Source organism: Acartia tonsa, chromosome 4 (assembly GCF_053477335.1).
Source record: "Acartia tonsa isolate MP-2025a chromosome 4, ASM5347733v1, whole genome shotgun sequence".
In the NCBI taxonomy this organism is placed as follows: domain Eukaryota; kingdom Metazoa; phylum Arthropoda; class Copepoda; order Calanoida; family Acartiidae; genus Acartia; species Acartia tonsa.
The window spans coordinates 32,209,490-32,232,439 of record NC_137263.1 but is presented as its reverse complement, the minus strand read 5'-3'; the positions used below and the strand labels follow the sequence as shown (position 1 = coordinate 32,232,439).

Genomic DNA, 22,950 nt, shown 5'->3' with positions numbered 1-22,950 from the left:
GGGCCAATTGCCTAACCCTGCGGGGCAATCACCTAACCAAATATAACCTAAAATAACCTATTAAAAGCAATTTTAAAAAGTCAACGAATCGCCTCTTTTGTCTATACCCTTTTTAGATACTTTAATATGTAGTAATTTGGCCGGATATCCGGTAATTTGGCCGGATAACCGGATATTTGCCGGATATCCGGCATTTGAAATCAGCCGGATATCCGGTATCCGGCCAAAAAAATATCCGGCCCAACCCTAGTTTTAGGCTATTTTTGTAATTTTCACATTTTTCTCCATACCTTTGGTGTTAATGGCCCGATTTCCAAAGTTTTTCAGTTATAGATATCAAAATTAAATTTCCTGTCGTTTCAAGAAAACATCAATGGCGGTCAGACTGCCTTTTTGTAGGTTTTTGGCTATTTTTATATTTTTCACATTTTTCCTCATCACTGTGGGCTAGAATTGAATCAAGACAAAAGTAAGTGCCGAGCCCTGAGACCTATGTATGGTGAAAATAGACATAAAACCATGATGATTCCAGGTAAAACCAAAATATTTCAGCGGGGGCTTTTTGAGAAAATTAGATTTGAAAATTTCAAGTTAAATTTTCACCCCCTAGAAGTTGCCGCATAAGCAAGACAAGAAAAGCAAATATTATTTATTTTAAATTTTGAACAACTTTGCTTTTATTAAGTTCTCCATAAAACCACTCCTGAAGGGAGTTAATAAATGGCCATTTTTATCACTTGCTTTGCAAAGGTCACGAAAATTCAGCCTAAATTAAATCATATATAGAGAGGTTTTAAGAAAGACTTCATAAAAGCAAAGTTGTTCAAAAGGGATAGTTCTATGAAGTGTATTTAAAGAGTTAAGGTACTTAGAGTAGTGAACTTTTATATGTCTAAGTAGAATATATTAGGCATTGGATAGATATGATTATATGTTAAAGAATTTTTAACATTGACCAGACCAAACTTTTTTTATTTGACAATATCGAAAAAAGTTAAAGAGATTTGCCACATAAATTACATGAGAATGGTCTATTTTTTTCCAAATATGTATAGCCAAAACACCAATTTTAGATAATCTTTTTCCACATATTTCACTAGAGTTATAAAAAAATTGAACAGGGGTTCCCCTTGGGACAAGTTACTTAAAAAACATAAAAAATAACGTCCGGTTCACAATAGGACAGGTTTTCTATAGATTCTTTTTAAAAAAATAAAGAAAACCGTCCGGTTTACTTACAATATACACATTATTTCACGCGGAAATACCAACTAACCATACAACATATACAGTATGACCCTCGAAAAAGTATTTTTAAGCATCTGCAGCCCTTATTTCTCAATGAATTATTAAAAAATGCATATGTCCTTGTTCTCCATAGTATTCCACGTAAGTAGATATAAAAATATTTTTTTTACCTCCATTAACACCGGAGATTTTTAGAGCTAAAGTTTTGAAAAAGTGACTGAGAAAAAGAATTTTTTTTTGTTTCTCTTATTTTTTGGATGGTTATATTATGTTTTTCTGGCAACTGAATAATGAGACACAAAGAAAAACAAGTTAACTAAATATTTCTTTTTTATTCCACCAAAAAATATAAATTTTTAATGGCAAAAAATACTACTGAATGAATTGATTATTTGCAAATTTTAGGTTATTTATTAACCCTTATTTATAGAAAAGGATTAATTATGACAGATGCTCCGCCTACTTTTCTGACATCTCAATTATTTAATAGGGGGTAAATTAAGCTTTTTAGACTAAAAAATCATTATGTTTTATTTTTATTTTCTTTATAACTTTTTTGTTATTAAAGTTAGGATTGTGAAACAAAAACAATTTTCCTGCTATATTCATAGAGATTTATTTGGTTTTTTAATCTTAAACAATTTTGCCTAATAAGTAAGTTTTTCAAAATATCATTAAACTAAAAAGACTCAAAAAATATGTGTAAAAAAATGCTTGTTACTCAAAAACTAAATTTTTTATTTCATTTTTGTATAAAAATTCTGCTAGTAACAAAAATAAAAGGATTTCTAGCTTAATTTTGCTAAAAAAGTCGTTTCATGTTAAAAGTTACTTTTTCCTCAGTCACTTTTTCAAAACTTTAGCACTAAAAATCTCCGGTGTTAATGGAGGTAAAAAAAATATTTTTATATCTACTTACGTGGAATACTATGGAGAACAAGATCATATGCATTTTAAAATAATTCATTGAGAAATAAGGGCTGCAGATGCTTAAAAATACTTTTTCGAGGGTCATACTGTATATATATATAAAAAGACCATTCTCATGTAATTTATGTTGCAAATCACTAACTCTTTTAGATATTGTCAAATAAAAAAAGTTTGGTCAGGTCAATGTTAAAATTCTTTATCACAATCATATCTATCAAATGCCTAATATATTTTACTAAGACATATAAAAAGATCACTACTCTAAGTACCATACTGAATATTTTATTGGTCATTCTTTATTGTTATGTGTATTTTGTTGTATAAAAAGTTTAAAGTTCTATTAACTAGTAAATGCTATCTAAAGTATTTATGACAAAAAAGTTTTTGCTATATATAACACGCAACGAAGTTGAAAATAAAAATGAAAAACTCATTTTTTAAGGAAAATCCCTGGTAAAATCTCTTAATTTTTATCAATAACTTTATATTATGCACTACTACGTTATTTAAAATAGAAAAAACTTACAGTTCACTATTTTTTTTTAAATGCACTTCGTGAAACTATCCCTTTAAAATAAATAATATTTGCTTTTCTTGTCATGATTTTGCGGCAACTCCTAGGGGGGTGAAAATTAACCTTGAAATTTTCAAATCTAAATTTCTCAAAAAGCCCCCGCTGAAATATTTTGGTTTTACCTGTGTCATATCTTTAGTGTTTATGGTCCGTTTTCTAAAATTTTTGTAGTTAAAAATATCAAAATTAAATTTCCCGTTGTTTTGAGCATCCAGTATGTAATTTACTTTGACCGTCAGTCTGTTAGTTATAGTACTGAAATATAAATATTAAGAAATTAAAAATAAATGTTGAAAATGTTTCGTGATTTTTTTCCCTAATATACATGCTTTTGACAACTAATATCTAAATTCTTATTTAATTGTTTGTGCTTCGCTACTTATGGATGTTGTCATCCTTGTTATAGGTAATAGGTTAAGAATCAAGATTTTACAGTATAAAATAATATTAATTTCTTTACAAGGTTTACAATAAAAAGACGACCAATGGGGCCGATAGGTTTATCCCCAATCGTTCAACAACAGATTTTGAGTATGCTTCCCACTCGATGGTGAATGCTGGGTCAGAGGAGGACACGGAGAATCTTTCATTGGCCCAGCAAGAGCGTAGGTACACAATTTAGATTTAGTGCAGTTCACGGTAAAAAGTTCCTTGTGGTAACGATTATCTCTAAAAAATCTATGAACTTTAAAGGCTGCTAGCTGCTATACGGGGGGGACCCTGATTTTTCAATTTTATTTTTAAAAAGAAAATTTGGAGGGGTCTTTTATCTAGGGGTGATTTAATAAACATTCCCTTTACATTCTTATAATAAGCTTCATTCATTTAAATTAGAATCCTATTGACACAAAGAAAGCTTGTTACTTTTATAAGGATTAAAATCTTTATGTTATGTTTATACATTTAGGAGATTATTAGAAGAAAGTTTAAATATGTCTAAGAATAATGATTCAAGAATTCTCTCCTTCAAGTCTAAAGCACCAGCTGCAAAGGTAATGTAAAATTAATAAATTCTACATATTAGTATTTACTTCTGTGAGGTTATAGTTATTTATCGGATCATAGACAGCTTTCCGCGGATTCAATATGAAAAATTGTTTGGTTTAAACTAGTACTATTAAAATACAGTGTAACATAAACAACTTATTTGATAAAATTATGTTCTTTTCTATTTTAAAACATGATTTTAAGTTATTTATTTTGTCAGGATGGTCATGCAAATAATATGAAAATTCTGTATTCAGCTGGCAAACCTCAAATACAAAAATCACAAAATGTAAGGTGAGTATGACAACAATGATTTAACGAACAGCTTCGCTTTTAAGAAAGACTTGCCAATTTTATTTTAATGAAAATTTCCTGTTAAGGTTACAATTACTGATGTGAACCTTCTTTAAATATAACTTAAAATTAACATTTTATAACTTTAAAAATCAGCTGACTGACTAAATGTCTTTCTTATATTGCACTCTGTCTGCCCATAAAACTGTTTAAAATCATCAAAATTGTTTTACTATGAACGGCTGCCGAGCTCTGACTTATTTCAAGGGATCCAAAGGTATAAGACATTTAGTGGATTAAACGTTTGGACACTCCACTTAATGAACCAACCAATCAAATATCACTAATAGTCCCCAAAGTTGTTATCCCAACGAATAAGAAAACGTTATATATAATAAAACTTTGGGGACTAGTGTAAGAAATAGCCCATTATCCCCTTCCATTCTTTTCATAACATTATTATTTGATGCTTAGACAAATCCCATCGCTGGCGGAGAAAATTCTGGACGCTCCCGACCTGATGGATGATTTCTACCTGCACATGGTGGATTGGTCCAGCCTCAACCACGTGGCCGTGGCACTCAGCGGGGGAGCTTACATATGGAACGCGACTGATGGCAATATCCTGCAGCTGTTTCAGAAGGAAGAGAATCAGTATATTAGCAGTGTTAAATGGATTAAGGTAAGGTGGTTATTATACAGATTAAAAGATTCTAATTCTTTGTGTGATATGTGCAATTTAAAAAGACGATTTTCAAGTCTTGATATTTTCAAAACTACGTGGTAGAAAATTGAAATTCTTTCAAATATATGCCATATAAATATAGTTTAACCCATTAACTAGCAAAAAATATGCGGTTCACTAAATTAAGTTCAAATGCATTTCGTGAAACTACCCCCTTTAGATTAGTTACCCTAGGTGGCCAATCCCTCTAATTTCCAACGATATTTTTTTTCATAAATGTTAAAATCCAATGATTCGAGCAATGAAATGTCAGGAAGATATAAATACAAGCAAAACTTCTATCAACGTTTAATAACTGCCTTTTCTAACCAAATGTGTACACTTTCTAAACCAAAATTTGGTCTGATTGCCCGTTAACTAGTTACTATTTTGGGATTGTTCATCTAGACTACTATATTTATTTTTAGCTCTTTTAAATCAATTTGAAATGTGGGAAATGGTTCAACAAGGTTAACATGGAGAAAATGAGTGAAACCTAAAACATTGAAGAAATTATAAAAGCGTTAAACTTTTTAGGAGGGAAATATTCTTGGTGTGGGAGACAGCGAGGGTGCCGTGCAGCTGTGGGACGTGGCCAACACTAAGTTGGTGCGCACCATGACCGGTCACACGGACCGTATCACCAGCCTGGACTGGAACGCGCATATTCTAGTGAGCGCAGGACGGAGTGGAGCTATTCATATGCATGATGTCAGGGTTGCTCAACATCATGTTGGTACTCTTAGTGGTCATACACAGGTCTCTTTACCATTTAAGGATTTTTTCATTTACATATTCGAAATAAATATTATTTTCTACAACAAAAAACGCACTTTTTAATTTAGTATTGTAAATATTCCAATGACAACTGAATTATCATGAACAGGAGTAATATTTCTTTAGATACTAAACTTTGAATAAATCTATTATAGGTAATTTTGCATTTTTTTGTTTGTAGGAAGTATGTGGGTTAACCTGGTCTCCAGACGGGAAGCTTCTGGCCAGCGGTGGCAACGACAACACCGTGTACCTATGGGATCCAGCGGAGCTGAAGCCGGTCAGCAGCATCTCTGAACACCAGTCTGCTGTCAAGGCTTTGTCCTGGTGTCCCTGGCAGCGTGGTGTCCTGGCCACTGCTGGTGGTACTGTCGATAGAACTATAAGGTAGTAATATCGTCTCTATCGATGTATATATTACTAACGGCTACGCCACTAGAGGCCTCTAGGCACTTGAGTGAAAGGGGGTGAAGTGGAGTCCACATTCTACTTAAAACTAAAGTTTCAAATAGAATAGTTATTTCTTTCATTGTATTGTAAACGGCTTTCCGCGGATATAGAATGTACAATTATAAGATTAAAACCAGTTTTTTTAGCCCCAAGATGCCGAAGGCACGGGCTAAAAAAATTGGTTTTAATCTTATGATTGTATATTTCTATATTCGTAGAAAACTAGATATAATTCGATGCTAGACATAGTTTTTTCGTATGGATAAGAACCGGTTCCTATCCACCGGATTCGAATGAATACGAGAATAGTTATTTCTCGTATCGTATTATAAACGGCTTTCCGCGGATATAGAGTGTACATTTATAAGATTAAAACTAGTTTTTTTAGCCCCGAGGTGCCGGAGGCACCGGCTAAAACTGGTTTTAATCTTATGATTGTACATTTCTATATTCGTAGAAAACTGGATATAATACGATGCTTGACATAGTTTTTTCGTATGGATGAGAACCGGTTCCTATCCACCGGATTCGAATGAATACGAGAAAATATTTTTAAATTTTTTTCTAGCCATAAACCTTCCCTGAACATATGAGAAGTTTCACTGAATCAGTTCAGTGGTTAGCGAGATACTTTGCTACACAAACACCTAATCGTCTTACTTTTATATGAAGATAATTGTTGTGCTACTTAAAACTAAATATTTCTTGCTATTATAGAATCTGGAACACTCAGTGTATGAGCCAGTTGCACCATATCGACACAGGAAGCCAGGTGTCCTCCATAGTCTGGAATTCTGAATACAAGGAGCTTGTGTCTGGTCATGGATTTAGTCAGAATCAACTCACTGTCTGGAAATATCCTACCTTAACTAAGGTAAGAATTTTAACAGGGAATTTTAGTTATTTATTGCATCGTATTGTAGGCAACTTTCTAACATTATCATTAAAATATAAGAAGGTTCAGACAAACAATACTTTAAATATTATGATTTTATTTTTCGTGAAATATTTCTATGGTACGATAGGTACGATATATTGATTCCTGGGACAACAAAGAACAATATTATAAGCGAAGCAACTCTATAGTCAAGTCCTAAAAATGTAAGTATGTCCATAAACATTATCCTGTATCAAGCAGTTTTTCAACAAATTTACTTACAATTTTGCTTTAACTCTTATACTTTCATATTCTGGTTATTCAGTTTAGACACTATATAAGTGTTAATGTCCGTTTGTTTACCGTTTCAGTGCTTCGCTTTTATGGATGTTGTCATCCTTGTTAAAATACATTTAGAAGAAACTGTTGATTTTACGTTATTAAATATCCCTTAAATGCTTTACTTTAGTCCTAGGTACAAATATAATATTAAGTCTAATTACTATTTGTAACCAGTGGCTCTTATCCATTTGAATGCATTCGTATAGGAAAATGGCCCAAATCCATCTTGAGAAATATTACTCCTTGTATTTTAAATAAATCTTAATATTTAAGGTTGCCGATCTGACCGGGCACAGTAGCCGTGTGTTGTTACTGGTGTGTTCACCTGACGGCAGCACTGTGGCCAGTGTGGCTGGTGATGAAACCATCCGTCTCTGGAAGATCTGGCCAGTCCAGGTGAAGAAGAAGAAGTCAGAGAAGTCCAGCCATCCTGTTTCCATGCTTTCTCAAAGAATTAGATAATATTCATGCTCACCTATTTGGTAAAATCCATCATTTGGCTAATGGAACACAACTTCAAATAAAATTCTTATTTTGGGGGGATGTTTGAAGAAGATCAAATTATTTTATCCCAAGAATTTTAATCTACTAAGACATTGGTTTTGTTATTCATAATTTTTTGGGAAGATTAATTTCTTATTCTTTTACTGTAAGTATAGACTCATAGAGGATCTAAATCAAAATGTTGAATGGGGGAGGGGGTGGAAATGTAATCCATATTACCAAAAAAGGATTCTACAAATTATTAATACTTGATTTTTTTACTTGTTACATTATTAGTTTTAGGCTTGTAGGAAAAATGATTGTAGAATAATGCTACTTAGCTTTAAAGAATATATTCTTTAGTTCTTTTTCATGTATTGCCTCCTTTATTAGTTTTTATTGTACTTAATTACTACCTAACAAATTAAAATTAATATTTCTTAAATTGTTATGAGATGAAATACCTCCTTATAGTGAAAACATACAGGATTTTAGTTTATCTCAGGGAGGGAGGGGACAGTAGACAAAAAAATACTAGGATTCTCCAAGTTTTGTAAATGTATCTCTCGTTTGTTGGTTTAAGCCATTTTGGGACTTTTATCAAATCCTGTTTAGGGGTTGTACTTAAAGTTATTGTCCATTGTCTTATCCCTAAAGATCCCTGATTTTTATACTTTTACTAACCTTTATATGACGACTAAAAATGAAACTTATACACTTATTGCAAAAATACTTTCAGCCGTAACAAACAACTGAATTATTTACAAACAAATATTTTCTAATTTCAGCTGATTTTTAGGGGTCGGTCAAAAATAACTGAAATCTCAAAATATTTTTTATTGATTCAGTTGTTGTTTATACCTATACCTGAATTAATTTTACTCTTTTACACATTAAATTAGTTTACATATTCATTGTTAGATATCATCGTAGTTTTTTTTTAATTTCTGACTTGTTAAATAAATTATAAAACAGTACATAATAAAGTTTTTATTTTCTTCAAATTACTTTCTCTTTAGCTATTGAAAAATTTAAGTATACTATTATATAAAGTAGTAAGGATTTATACTTGTACGTTGTGATCTCTAAACTATATTAGGAAATCTATACATAGGTTTCAGGAAGGAATTGGTTATTTTTTTTATAATTTAAGTCTTGGGATGAATTTTAGCTTTATTACATGCCCTCTCCTAGCTGCTTTAGGCTTAGTGGTATGAGATATGAATAAGGGGAAAAGTTGAGTAGTCTTATTCATGGTGTGCTTTGGTTCCATTTTAAGGTTGCGGCCGTTGTTCGCTCGACTATGGCTAAAAACTTTTTAACTGCTTAATAAATATTACACCCCTGCTATTTTATCAAAAATCAATTACAAACTATTTGAATGTCTACTTTTGAAACATTCTAAATTTCATTTAATTAAGAAGAAAAGGTGAATTTTCATGACTGTCTGTATTACACTACAGTTCATGATTAGCTTGAGAAGCAGAAAGCAACTAATGCTATAGACCAACCGAGACAGACTTATATAGAAGCTCTGCTACTAAAAAAAATAGAACATCGACGTTTAACTATGTAGAACATGAGAAAATTAAACATGTCAAGAACACTTGGTAACATAATAGAGAATATTTATTTTATATGGTTGCAACCGGGTTTGGGGGGAGGTTATTAATTTGAATTTATAGGATGGTTTAATAAAAAATCTCCCCCCCCCCCCTCTCATATCTTGACTAAAAATCTGCAATGTATAATGTGTGAAAATGTTTTAATCATAGCTGCTCTATATGAGAATTATAGAATTAATTTATTATGCTCAGGGTCTTTTCAAATTGATTTGAACATCATCTGTATTGCCTTCAAGCCTGGGCTGTTCTTCTGGAAACCTGAATCCAGTGCCGCCAGGTGGTTGTTGGTCTGGAGCTGGAAAAAGGATGGCATCTCTCAGATCTGATTCCAGGCTCACTGGAAAATAATCGGTCCGTGTATCGTCCTAATTAAAAAAAATTACTTTTGAGACAACATGTATTGTTTTTCGGTATTTTTGTGCTATAATAATCGTTATCATGTCGAAAAATTGTAAAGGTGTTGGTTAAAATAACCCCATTTAATTTTTCCCTCTTAAGGTACTACAAGAAATAAAGAGAAGAAATTTTCCAGTATGGCTTCGAAACCGATTAATATCCACTGGATTAGAACCGTTACTCCGCCATACTGAAAAATCATAGCATCGTATTACAGACAATTTTACCCAAAAATTAAAATAAAGGCCCTTGGGAAACAAAACTGGTTTTAATCTTTTAATTTTTATTCTAATTTCCAGCGGAAAGTTATCTATAATACGATGCGACAAATTATTCCTGAAATTCTTCTAGAAGCAGCAATTATCTTAAAGCTAAATAAATAAACCTTGAACTTACCCTTTTAGAGCACTTTTCTAAACAGAATCCATAATTTCCTTGTCCATCAATATGGTCCCCAAATCTATCCACTCTGTAAGGATAAATACAATTTTAAGGGATAATATAATTTACAATAAATTGATGTAAATGAAGTAAAAATATCCCTCTTCTAGACAAAATACCATTAATTGTATGTTGCACCAGATTTTCATGTACTCTATAAAAGGATCCTCGCAGCTGGCCAAAATAAAGATACTAACCCCCTTTACACCATCCCCTCTTCACCTAACTAATAAATAAGGTCCAAATTGGCAACCTAAATTGACGACAAATTTTCCCCTGTCGATATATTCACGTATTTTATGTCCAGTGCTAGTTTGAACCAGCCAATCAAGTTTTAAGAAAAGAATAAGAGAGAATTCCATGTTCGTTTTATGTCAAACGCTATGCTTTAGTCTAGACAACACTCCTTGTGCCCATTATCAATTTCTAATGTGTACGCCTGTGTTAGTCATCCAAGGGTGCAGGGTAAACGGGTGTTTACCCCCTCAAACCTTTGATACCCTTATTTTATCCCCCTCAAAATTTTAAAAAATACATTAGATTACCCCCCTCCCCCAAACATTTGAAACTTCTCATTTTACCCTCCTCAAAAAAACTTGCACCTCCCTACGGCACACCCCCCTCAATATTGAAATTGGATAGAACTGCCTTCCCATTTTCTCACCCCCTTAGGTGTTACACTTTCCTGGCAAAACCCTGTGTACACCACTTACTAACTACATGTACTATATATTAATCTTACTTAGTACTGCACCAGGTGCTGCCAAAGTTAGTTCCTGTCCAGATCCAGGGAGCACACCTCGTGTAGGTCATCTTGTTCCAGGTAAACGGGAAGATGCACGGTTGTCCGGCTCCGGGACCTGCAATATAGTTATGATTGTTAGTTTTGTTCTTCAATACATGTAAAAACAAGGAGGACAACATCCATAAAAGAAAAACTCTAAAATCAGATGGAAGGACACACGAACAACAACTCTTGTGGAGTGTTAGAACTATTTGGGGGAAGAGGAACTCCACACTCTAATGAGAAATCGCACCTAGAAAAAAAAATTACCCACTTAAAAACATTCTTTTTTACTTTTACTTTATAACACTTAAATTGACAACAGGGGACGGTCGACTCCCCTAACCTTCAGATACCCTTGGGCCGTATCCGCCGCGCTAGTATCTATAATACAAAGTAGCTTGACGTCTGTCCGTCTGTCTGTCTGTCCCTTAAGATCTCGGTAACCACTGAACCGATCGGATTCTACTCTTCAGGGAATATACCTACTGGTCCTGTGGTGGTTTTAGGCTATTTTCTTGGGGGGAATGGGACACCCCCAACCCCCCCAAAAATAAAAAAAACCACCCCCCAAAATTTTTTTTTTTACATTTTTTGTAAAATCTCGGTAACTGCTGATCAAATTGGGCTCTACCCTTCTGGGAATATACCTACTGGTCCTCTGGTGGTTTTAAGCTATTTTCTTGGGGTGTGGGACACCCCAACCCCCCAAAAAATAAAAATAAACCCACTTCCAAAATTTATAATTTTTAAAAAATTTTGTAAACAAAAACCAGTAACTGGGGTGGGGGAACCCCACTGCAACATGGGGCGAAGCCCCCATGAATCCCCTCCCCCAAAAAAATAATTTTTTATAATTTTAATTTTTGTGTATGCGAACAACCTAGGTTTAATTTTTACGAATTGAAATTTTTTTGTACAAATGAAAATTTTTGTGTATAAAGCGCACAACCTGGGTTTAATTTTACCACAGAGTAATTAAACAAAGAATAATTTTTTTGAATATTTCTATTAAGGAGGGTTGACTTCCCATAACTTGATAGAACGAAGCCCCTGGAAGCTAGGGGCGAAGCCGCTAGTCAATATATAATAGTAACAAGATGTCTTTCTGATGATTTCGCAAAATACAGTTAAGTTATAGGCAAGCAGGAAAACAATAATAAAAAGATTAATCCTATGATTTTTAATTTCGTTGAAAATATCTATAAAACCTATAATACTCTTTTTTTTAGCACCAAGGCTCAGAACGAGATTATAAAACCATTGAAAATTATATTACAGAGTAGCTGAGCTATTTATCATGACAAAAAGATGAAATTGAGTTATGACAATAAAATAAGAAGAACAAAAAGTGGAAAGTTGGAACCAAACAATACGAGAAAATCCGTGTGAAAAAGCGCTTTCCTTCAAAGTGCATAGTGAGCACAGAAACCCCCCTAGATCTTATTTCTTTAATTAATGTAAAAATAAAACTTCTTAATATAAACTAACATAACTTTACCTAAGGTTAAGCAAAATATTTTTACATTTAAATGGGAAGAGATGGTAAAAGATAAAAGTCCTCTCCTATTAAACCTAAAAGCTTTGTCTTTATGGTTTTTGTCGACATAGTATTCAGTAAAATGGATTTTGGCTTACAAAATAATGACATTCTTGTTATTTTGTCGAACTCAATACAAATGGATATAGGATATACTTGGATATTAGGGAAAAATTTTTCTTCAATTTAGCTTGCTAATATGGACAGCAATTATTGGTTAGTTCGTCATCAAGTAGAAGGGGAGGGAAGGGGGGAAATTGTTATTTTAGCCAGGTGCGAGTAATACTTTTTCAAAGTACATGAAAATCTGGTGCAACATCCAATTAATAATGTATCGATTTTTTACATTGAGCTTCAATTCTAAAATTTTACCAATTTCAAAAAGTATATGCTGTACTAAATAAAATATGCAGTGCCTTTAGCCTTGGGATTCAGTCACGCGACTAACATAAGCCACCAAATAGAGGGATATATGCGCTTCTTTGGGGGGAATTAAGAACCTCAGCCACCAAATTTAGCTGCAGACGACTTCATCATTGGGCTAGGCCACAGCAATACAATTTTGATTCAGCGAATTTCAGATATATTTTTTTTCATCAGCGGTTAGAAAAATAGATTTATTATTACTTGGATATTACACCAGATTATCATGTACTCTAATAAAGTGAAACTTGTAGCAGGCTAAAATGACGATCCACACTATCCACCCCCTTTACCCCATCACCTTCCATCCTACTTGAAGAAGGAATTGACCAATAAGTGATATCCATGTCAGCAACCTCATTTTGTCTTATTATCCACGTATATAATATAACTATAGAAAGAAATGACAATATATGGTGTGAGTATGGAAAGATAATTAATCTTATTTATTGGCACCAGACCTAGTCAGGGGGACAGGGAAACTAGTCTAACAACCTACCAACTCTATCTTAAGCTACCATAGACGAATTTTTAAACATAATCCCTGCAAGAATCTACAACAGCTGTGATGCCAGATATTTGCGTTGACATTATAATCAAAATTCAGCATTACCATACCATATTATGTCAAGTAATTGGAAGTCAGCAATGACAACTTTTTAAATGATGACATATTGCCGACGACCGACTAAAAAAAGTTCATTTACAATGGCATGTCATTAATATGTCACCAGTGAATATATGTATTTTGAATGCAATAAAAGGTGAAGAATGATAAATTATCCAGTGTGCCATCCCTATATCCCTGAGCCTAACTGCATCTTATGTTGGATATATATGAGACAATAACTTTTCAGTTGCAGTAATACTATTGCTTTCCTACAAAGTGCGTATTGAACATTAACCCCCCCCCCCCCCCCCCCCGACTTGTTCCCTTATAAACATGCCTAATTCCTGCGTGGGATCTATAACACTGCGGGGCTACCCAAAACTCAATATTATCTAACACAAACAAAATTCTATCCCGCCCCATTATTTTCTTATTTATTTTAAAATAAAGGAGGGGGGTAGGGGGTCAGTTCCCAAATATGCACTTTGAGGAACTCATTCAAATAGTTTAATATTATTATGACTATATACTGATGTTGAAGCAGCAGAATCGTAGTATAAAGCTTAATGAACAGAAAATTATACCTGACTTTTTGAGACAAAATACAGCATTGCCGTTAGAGGCAATAATTAACACAACTAACAAAAATTTTAAATGCATTGATAGAGGACATTCCAGGTTCAGCCATCCCTATTGTCAGCCCTACTATTAGAGGTACAGACTTAAAGAATGGCTCTACTGAAACACACAAAATTGTACCTGGATGTGAATTACAAGATTGAGATAGGACCTTCTCAATGCAGAAATCCCTACTATCAAAGGCACTGATTTTAAAGCTCAAACAAAATTGTACCTTAAACTGTAATACATGAATTGACACAAGACTTTTCTTGTATAGTTGCTACGCAACAATTTAAAAAATATACCTGATTCTGGAATACAAGAATTAAGACAGGATTTTTCTGTGCAGACAGCCAGTCCTTCCGCAGTACAGATACATGTGTTACAATCCTTCTGCCAGGTGTCCCCAGGTTTACAGTCAGTCTCGCAGTTTCTAGTGCAATTGTAAATAATAATAATATAACAATATAAACATGAGAAATAGAATATTTGTGATAGAAATCAATAGTAGAAGAGTTACTTTCCAAAGTATTTAAAATCCAACAGAAAACAGCATTACCCTTGTCCAGAGGGCCTAACTTTTATTTAGTCCAAATACTTTTCTAAATCTATTATGTTGCCGTCCGTCGACATAAAATACAGATAGTACAATACCTTTTTACATATTACTTATAGCAACACTTACTTCTCAGTGCAGAATTCAACGCCACTGTCACACAAGCACATGTTGCAATCCCTCTGCCATTTCTTTCCATCGATACACGACGCGGCATTCGGACGCGCTGTTGTGGTAGTGGTGGTCGTCGTTGTTGAGGTAGTTAGAAAAGTTGGCCAGGTAGGGGTAATTGGTCTTGTCACTGTGGTTGGTCTTGTAGTTGGCTCTGCCATGCCGGGACAGGCTCTGCTGCACAGCCCATAATATCCTTGTCCTTGTATGTGAGTGCCATTTGGCCGGGTTAAGGTTGAGCACCAATATTCACCCAGTCCATAGGTAGTACACTCGGTAAATACCTTTCCCTGAAGAATAGATTTATTAATTTTTGGATCTTACACCAGATTTTCATGTAAAACTTATAGCTAGTTAAAATAACGAGTCAACCTTTCCCCCACCCAGCAACCTTTACCCCAACATTCCCCTCCTACTGGATGAACGAACTAATTAATAGGTGATGTCTATAAACAGTTATAAACATATATAGTTCACATTTAATTATTATGTTTGTACATAAGTTAGATATTTAATGTATATAAATAGGATTTAAGATACATGGCGTATTTTTCAATATAATTTCTGGAACTTTTTATTATTACTGTTTTGGGCAACATCCTATATAATTTACTTTGCTAGCCTTACATAGACTCCCAGGCTAGCCTAAGAGGTTTTATAGGATTTAGCTGAATTATTTTTAATACTTACATCATGAATAAATGGAAAAACACATCGTTTGTTAAGATCAGGTCCTCCCACAGTATAACAAAAGTCAGGAGCTCTGCAGTTACAAATAGATTATTTCAATTTATAATTTACTAGTTTATGCGTCCCTAGCATCTAGGGGAGGATGGATGTCTTCAACCCTAGCCTCTGCGTTAAATCAACCCAATTGTTTGTATTTTAGATTTAGAATAGAAACAAAAATAAAAAAAATAGGGAGATTTTTTTTGGGGGGGGGGGATATTTTTCCTTTTTTGGGGGGGTAAGGGGTGTCCCAACCCAAAAGAAAATAGCTTAAAACTATTAGTAGGAATATTCTCTGAGGAGTAGAGCCTAATCGGTTCAGTGGTTACTGAGATCTTTAGCTTCAGACAGACATATTATAGATTAAACCGTATTTGCTAGAAGCTACTTTTATGGCGGTCATCCCATAGAAAAGAAGGGGAGGAGTAAGAAATATAATAGATAGGTTTTATGAACTAAATGTATTGAAATATGAAATATATTAATTCTCTTGGCAAGGTTAAAATATCCTACCAAGAAAAAAATAATCCCTTCCAAAGATTTATTTGCTGCTTCCCTAAAAAGGAGGGCTCAATCAGTTTAGATGTTTAGATAGACATACAGACAAACATCCTACATACACTATGATCAGCTGATAATATGTATAAAACTTTATCATAAGTCGACTAAATTGTCAAATAATTATTCCTTGTAGGCTGAGGATTGGAGGTTGGTAACAAATCTGTGGTGGACACTCCACCAGAAACACCTGGACCACCAGCACCCCCCACACCCCCTGGTCTTTCCACAGGACAGGATGAAGTGGAGCTTAGCAAGTCACAATCTCCCCACCTAAAAATTGCACTTTATAAATGGAACTGGATAACCTCCAGAGGTCGGGATACATCATGGTGTCTTATTTAGGAGGTTCTCCAGGGAGAAAGGGGCATTGGGCTGTTTATCACACAAGTCCACAAAGTTTATAACGTTTTCTTATTCGTTGGCTTAACAACTTAACAAAAATAATAGCAAACAAAAATACACAAGTTCATATAATATGCAATCCATATTGTTGTTGTGTACATTCAAAAAACGTGCTTAAATTAAAATTTAGATAATTTTATGAAACAAAAATTAATTTCTATGGTCCTTTGTTTTGCAACAATCAAATTTCAAATTTCTAAAAATGATTAGGAATTCCCAGTAATAAACTTTAACCCCAACTATTGATTACAAGTAGACACTGTAAAAAAATCATTCCATACAAGAAACTAATTGCAATGAACGGTGGGATTGCTCTTTTATGAATAGTTTTAGACATTCATCTGCTCCTCATCTGGAAGGGAGGGGTATTGGACTTTAAAGTACACTGGTAACCAAAGTAACATATCCAAGGTGTCTTATTCATTGGCTTAGACACTTTAATTGAATTTTGATTGGTTGGTCTAAACTTTTTAACCACTTACTTTAATCAGCAGAAGGGATAATTTTGTTATCAAACATTTATCGTTCATTTCTTTAGATTTTCATTGAATATTGTTGCTTATGTTTGAGTTTTATAATACTAAAAATCTTTTTCAAAGTGAAGAAGGCACGTAATATGCACGCACCAATGATTTTTTGTAGATATTATTTACATGGTCAAAATATAAATCATTATTTGGAGCAAAGCTACTCTATAATTGTATTGGTTGGTAGGTTGGTCCTTCTAAAATCCCCAAAAAATTCAGGGATCTTAGAGGACAAGACAATGAACAATAAATCGATCTCTACACTACATCCTCAATGAAATAAACAAAATCAACATTTTTGTTAATAAGAATAATTGATTAAACAGTTTAGACTTTGTTAGTTTAAACCAATCAATCAAGAATCAATTTATTTAGCAAGCACTCCAAGTTCTTGAGCCAACGAATGAAAAAATGTGTCTATGAAACTAAGGGAAACAACATAATTTAGTCAAATGTTCCTTTCCCTCTCTTCAAAATACTACTCCTAGATGTATTCTAGGGTGTAGGGAAGTCCGTATAGGTGTATTCTGTGTACACAACTCCCATGTATACACCCATATATACCTGTTCTGTACTACTTCTCCTGTAGAGTCTATCATAGTGGCACACCATGGTGTAGGAGAGTCTGTATAGGTGTATTCTTTATACACAACTCCCATGTATACACCCATATATACCTGTTCTGTACTACTACTCCTGTTGAGTCTATCATAGTGGCACACCAGGGTGTAGGAGAGTCTTTATAGGTGTATTCTGTATACACACTCCCATGTATACACCCATATATACCTGTTCTGTACTACTACTCCTGTAGAGTCTATCATAGTGGCACACCAGGGTGTAGGGGAGTCTGTATAGGTGCACTCTGTGTAGAAGACTCCCTTCACATCATATTTTAAACTTTAGGTGTACTTTCCGATAGTAGTAAAAAAATGGCATCATAAAAACGCATTTGTAAAATCTAGAAATAAAATAGCCTAGAACAATCCCAGGACCTATGTAAAACTTCCCATAAATGGGGATCTCTATCAGTTTGTAGTTATCAAAAACCTTACTGTTTTATATAACTTGATAAATTTGATGTAAATATAAAAATTAGAATATCAAATATCTTGCAAGAAGGAGCAGATAGGATTGGTGAATGTGAAATTTTAAAATATGTTTTCCTTATATCTGAATGGAAACCGGCAGAGTTCATCACTGACAGTCCGACACAGGCTGGGAATTCTTACTGATATCTCAAAATTCTTAAATAAAGAAAATGTGTCAAAAATGCTAAAAATGAGAAAAACACGCTTAATTACGATTTTGAGCCTTTAACGTAAAGTGATAGCAAAATCAATGATATTACTTCAAATGAAACTGAGTTTTTACAAATCTATTTAAAACATAAGAGAATAAGAAAATTAGAGTTACATACAGACATACAGAGAAGATAATATTTGTAGATCATTTTATTTAAGTGTAAAAAAATAATATTTTATAACTCTTAGCTATTCAACATCATATTTACAGGACGAAGGCCCGTGCAAAACTGGTATTTATATTATGAATTTAATTTAACTAATCTTAGAAAATTGTCTAAAATACGATACGATATATGATATTTAAAAATGGCTCTAATCCAGCGCATAAAAAAGTATAAATTATACCTCAGTTCTGTTTACTGATAAAGCTGTTCCACCATAAGAATGAAACAAAATAAATAAAACCAATTTTAATTTTAGTTTAATCATTATTTACTCCAGTGCTTTTTCACAATAACTAAGCTAGAAAAATGGTTATAAACTCTTTAAATACAGTATTTCTTTTATGATTTGTTGGTTTTGATTTATAGGATGTCCAACAAAATACATCCTTCTTTACAAAAACAAATATTCTAACCGCTGGACCCTCCTCCTTTTTTTCTAAATGCAACGTTAGGAGGGTCTCATCTGTTTCTTGCCATAATAACCTAACCTAGCATGTTTAGCTCCAAAAAATTTCTGCAAATTTCCTCTGGCCGATAATTTACTTACTCTACAACTCACTGTGTCCCTACGTCTGTTTTGCTGTAAAATAATTATGCTTATGTTTATGTTCCATATTCAAAATTTAAATTATTTGCAATTTGTCATCTAAAAATTTTTTTGGACACACTTGAATTGTCTAGGACTTCCCAAGTATTTATATACACATACAAAGTTAATTTTGAAAGGAAGGTGAAACTTAGATTTGGTCTACACAGCCAGGGATCTATAGGGATAAGTCAGGACACAAATTTACCCTTCTGTAGATTACAATTAGTGGTTGAAACGTTTAAACACGCAACTTAAAATAACTAATAAAAATTCAATAAAAGTCCCCAAAGTTCTTAAGCCAACGAATAGGAAAATGTTGCTATAAAACTTTGGGGACAGGTGTAATAAACAGCCCAATGTCCCCTCCCTCCCTCCCTGATCTACTAACTTCAGGGATTTAGTTTGGATGAGTAAGCTTTTCGGAACCAGGGATAAAGGTATAGGTAGGTGAAATTAATAAATATTCTGTCAATAATCCTAAGCTTGTGTATTCTATAATTGAGGAGTTAATTAAATAAATATAAATATTTTCCCAAAGAATTTTAATCATAAACAAGTGTTCTTTTGTTGCTTTATTTCGATCATCTTTCATTCATCTATCCCTGGTTCCCTGTTTGAAAATATACATACATTATACACATATTCTTTGTATTCCTGTACACTTACCAATTTTCACAGTTGTGCAATTAATCATATAAGCTACATAATATGTAATTCACTTTGTCCGTCCGTTATTTATGGAGGAAATATGATTTTCTCGGTATCTATTAAAGATAGATAGAAATTCGCATCTAATCTATACATTGTTTTGTCCTTTTGTCTGTCGGTCATGCTTAAAAAGATGCAAACTTTTTTTTGAGGTTTTGTGATTTTCATAGAGTTTTTGCATATTATCTCTTTATTTTTTCATTGTTAACTGAACATCTGCTCTACAACTCCGCTGTCTGTTTGTACATGCCATGATTTTTTTTGTGCTACGCTACTTATGTTACTAATGTGAATATTTTATTTTAGAAAATATCTACCTTTTTAATTAACTCGTAATGTGTTACACTTTAACGTCAGGTCCAATAATCAAGGTCTTGAGATATGACGTAGTAATGAGCCGAGATTCGATTCCAGACGATGAGCTAATGCGGATGTTTGTATTTTTGATCCGGGCTATTATGGCTTATAGCTCAATTACAGAAATACTATATTTAGACCAAAGAGAATAGTTACTAAAAAAATGCGATTTTAATAGAGAGTCTTCAACCTTTTTGAGCAAAGGTATAGGCAGTGAGTAAGGGAGGGGACAATGGGCAATTAATTCAATTTAAGAGTTTTCACTGAAAGGCCAAAAAACAGATTTATCCAGAAAATTTGAATGAAATTGTAAAGGGCGTGTTAATAAAATTTTGAAAACTATAAAATAAGAAGAAAGTTATAAAAAAAGCATCCATTTGAAAATTAGATTATCAGAACATCAGACTGACGTAACCATTCTGTAATTAATTACTAGAAAAATCGTCCCCGAAATCCGTTCACCCAGAGCCCCATAACCCTAAATTTAAGAGTTCTTAGATTGTTTATTATACAAATATCACAATAAAGTTTTTATCTATGAGATGATATTATCTGGAGAGAAAAAAAATTAAAACCAGCCATCTCATAACAAATTAAGTTTTTTGATAGGCATATGCTATATTCAAAACTAACTCAGCGAGTTAGCGAAATTGATGGGCTAGTACCCAAAGTCAGTCAGAACCTGCTAAATTCTTGCACATTCCCTTTAAGCCAGAACCCAAAGTCTGAGACTAATCAAATTGAATATTTGATCCATTGTCCCCTCCCTTACTCCCTGAGGTATAGAAGTTAGGTTGACAATAAGAATATTAATGACATACTATATTTTAAAATAGTATTTGGAAATAAACATACCATTTTACTGATTTATTTTTGAAACAAAATTAAAGGATAAATATGCAGATACCTGTCTGTCTGTCTTTCCATTCAATTGAATTTGTGATCTGCTAGCCGCCTCGCCTGTTTAGGAATAGGTATAAAGTGTGTTACTTTTTATATGTTTCATCATTATTTGGCTACAACTCAGTCAAAAATGCATTTTTGACTGAGTTGAGATTTTACTGAAACTTAAACGTGGCTGCTGAGCCCTTACTAGAGGTTTTGGGCGAATCCATAATTTATTTAGTGTAGGCAAAACAAAAAGGATAGGAATTTTGGTGTTAGATTTCATAATAAATGAAAATTAACTTGACCAAAAAATAATTTAAGGATTAAATCTTAATTTATATTAAATTTTGAATAGTCAATTTGTAGTTGATCCATCTGTTTTGTGTATTGAATAAGAATAAAGGACCAATCTCTCTCTCTCTCTCTCTCTCTCACACACTCTCTTTTCCCCTCTCTCTTTATTCTTTGAGATATTTGTGTGTGTGGTCACTTGACTTCCATCTCCCCTACTTCCCTGCTAAACTTGGAATATTTATGCTGACTTTCAGTATCAAATGATTATTTATGACTCAGGGAGAGAGGATCCATTGAACTGTTAATAATACAGGTACCCAAAGTTTTTTATAGACGTTCCAAATGTGTTGGCCTAAAAACTTTGGCCACTCTAGTTCAATATTGATTGGGTTGTAAAAACTACAAGAGTCCAAACTTATCCACCAGTAATTTTAGTCAGAAAGGGGTAAATTTATTTATCTTAACCATTAAGATACCTGATTTTTACGTACATCATTTCTACTGATAAATCCAATGCTATGTCAATGGATATAGAATATACGTGGGTATTATGACAGGAGAAATATTGTCCTCAATTTATGTCGCTAACATGGAGCTCATTTATTGGTCAGTTCGTTCATCCAGTAGTAGGGAATGGGGTAAAAGGGTGGATGATGGATATCATTATTATAGACAGCTGCGAGATTCACTTTATGAAAATCTGGTTAAATATCCAAATTGATAAATTCTATGATATGTCGATATTTTTGTAGGTTGATGATATAATAATAGCTCAAATTTTGACAGGTGTCACTCAAAACAAAAACTACCTAAGTATTATATCCCTATTCTTTGTGAAACTTTTAGAGGGTTTTTATTATTGTCGAGAAGCTACTCTACAAATCTCATTTGTTAGTGAGTCAATCTGTCACAAAGACTTAATTATAGAGATGCTTCGCTAATAACATTGTATTTTGTTGTAATAGGAATCAGAATTCCAAAAATCAGATCAATAGTATAATTATACCTTATAAAAAATGCTGTCAAAAAGGTTAAAAATCAACATGCTTTAAATCGACGTACGGACATTCTGGTAACGATTATAGAGTTGCTAGTAGCTACGCTTCCCAAACCGCTTCCTATGAACGGACGGACTGGTCCCCTAATTATAGAAAAGCCTCGCTTTTAAAAAGGCTTTACTTAACTCACACAGAATTATTCTAATTATATTTTAAAATATTGAAATCGAAAATTATTCAAAAACATAGTTTCAAAGTTTTAATTCAATATATTTTTTTTATAGATTTGAATACATTTTCTCATTATTTACACCTTTGTTCCAATATCCAGGGAGGAAGGGAGGGGACATTGGCTTTATAATATGTTAGTACACAACTTTAAGTACACTTTTATGGATTTGGATTTACATACCTTTAGAATCTGGACTTTTCAATCAATATTTTTAATGAACAGAAGAGTTGATTTTGTTTTTGTGTAACTGGGGATTTACATCAATATTATCGTTCATTTTCTTATCCCCTATATTCCCAAATTCCCCCCCCCCCCACCCAACCAATTCTTAAAAATCCTCT

At 33.2% G+C, this 22,950-nt stretch overlaps 3 protein-coding genes across 13 annotated transcripts in view; 1 reads left to right on the top strand and 2 right to left on the bottom strand.

Annotated features, from left to right (window-relative positions):
* LOC145316818 (cell division cycle protein 20 homolog) overlaps positions 1 to 8,690 on the top strand; it is a 47,088-nt gene extending 38,398 nt beyond the window's left edge. The window contains exons 5-13 of one of the 3 annotated variants that reach the window (XR_013878721.1): positions 3,216 to 3,361; positions 3,660 to 3,744; positions 3,960 to 4,033; positions 4,508 to 4,715; positions 5,295 to 5,516; positions 5,716 to 5,921; positions 6,702 to 6,858; positions 7,477 to 7,852; positions 8,535 to 8,690. Coding sequence is in view for 2 of the 3 variants with exons in the window: in XM_080157561.1 (XP_080013687.1) it covers positions 3,216 to 3,361; positions 3,660 to 3,744; positions 3,960 to 4,033; positions 4,508 to 4,715; positions 5,295 to 5,516; positions 5,716 to 5,921; positions 6,702 to 6,858; positions 7,477 to 7,665 (1,287 nt within the window). In the remaining variant the exon portion in view is untranslated. Of the gene's footprint in view, positions 1 to 3,215; positions 3,362 to 3,659; positions 3,745 to 3,959; positions 4,034 to 4,507; positions 4,716 to 5,294; positions 5,517 to 5,715; positions 5,922 to 6,701; positions 6,859 to 7,476; positions 7,853 to 7,934; positions 8,304 to 8,534 lie in introns of those variants that run through there. The other 2 variants (XM_080157561.1, XM_080157560.1) reach the window with 2 other exon arrangements.
* The window catches only part of Cdc27 (cell division cycle protein 27), a 147,664-nt gene that overhangs the window by 67,523 nt on the left and 57,191 nt on the right, over positions 1 to 22,950 (bottom strand). The window lies entirely within an intron of this gene.
* LOC145316819 (uncharacterized) lies at positions 9,298 to 18,838 on the bottom strand. 2 transcript variants are annotated; one of them, XM_080157562.1, is made up of 10 exons: positions 18,725 to 18,838; positions 18,242 to 18,319; positions 17,862 to 17,956; positions 16,272 to 16,413; positions 15,544 to 15,618; positions 14,812 to 15,143; positions 14,432 to 14,559; positions 10,891 to 11,008; positions 10,104 to 10,176; positions 9,298 to 9,676 (listed from the first exon to the last, which is right to left on the bottom strand). In XM_080157562.1, the coding sequence occupies exons 1-10, from the start codon at positions 18,806 to 18,808 to the stop codon at positions 9,500 to 9,502; spliced, it is 1,302 nt and encodes a 433-aa protein (XP_080013688.1). In that variant the 5' UTR covers positions 18,809 to 18,838; the 3' UTR covers positions 9,298 to 9,499. The 2 variants fall into 2 exon arrangements, with proteins under 2 accessions (XP_080013688.1, XP_080013689.1); XM_080157563.1 differs by lacking the exons at positions 17,862 to 17,956; positions 18,242 to 18,319; positions 18,725 to 18,838 and adding an exon at positions 17,750 to 17,806.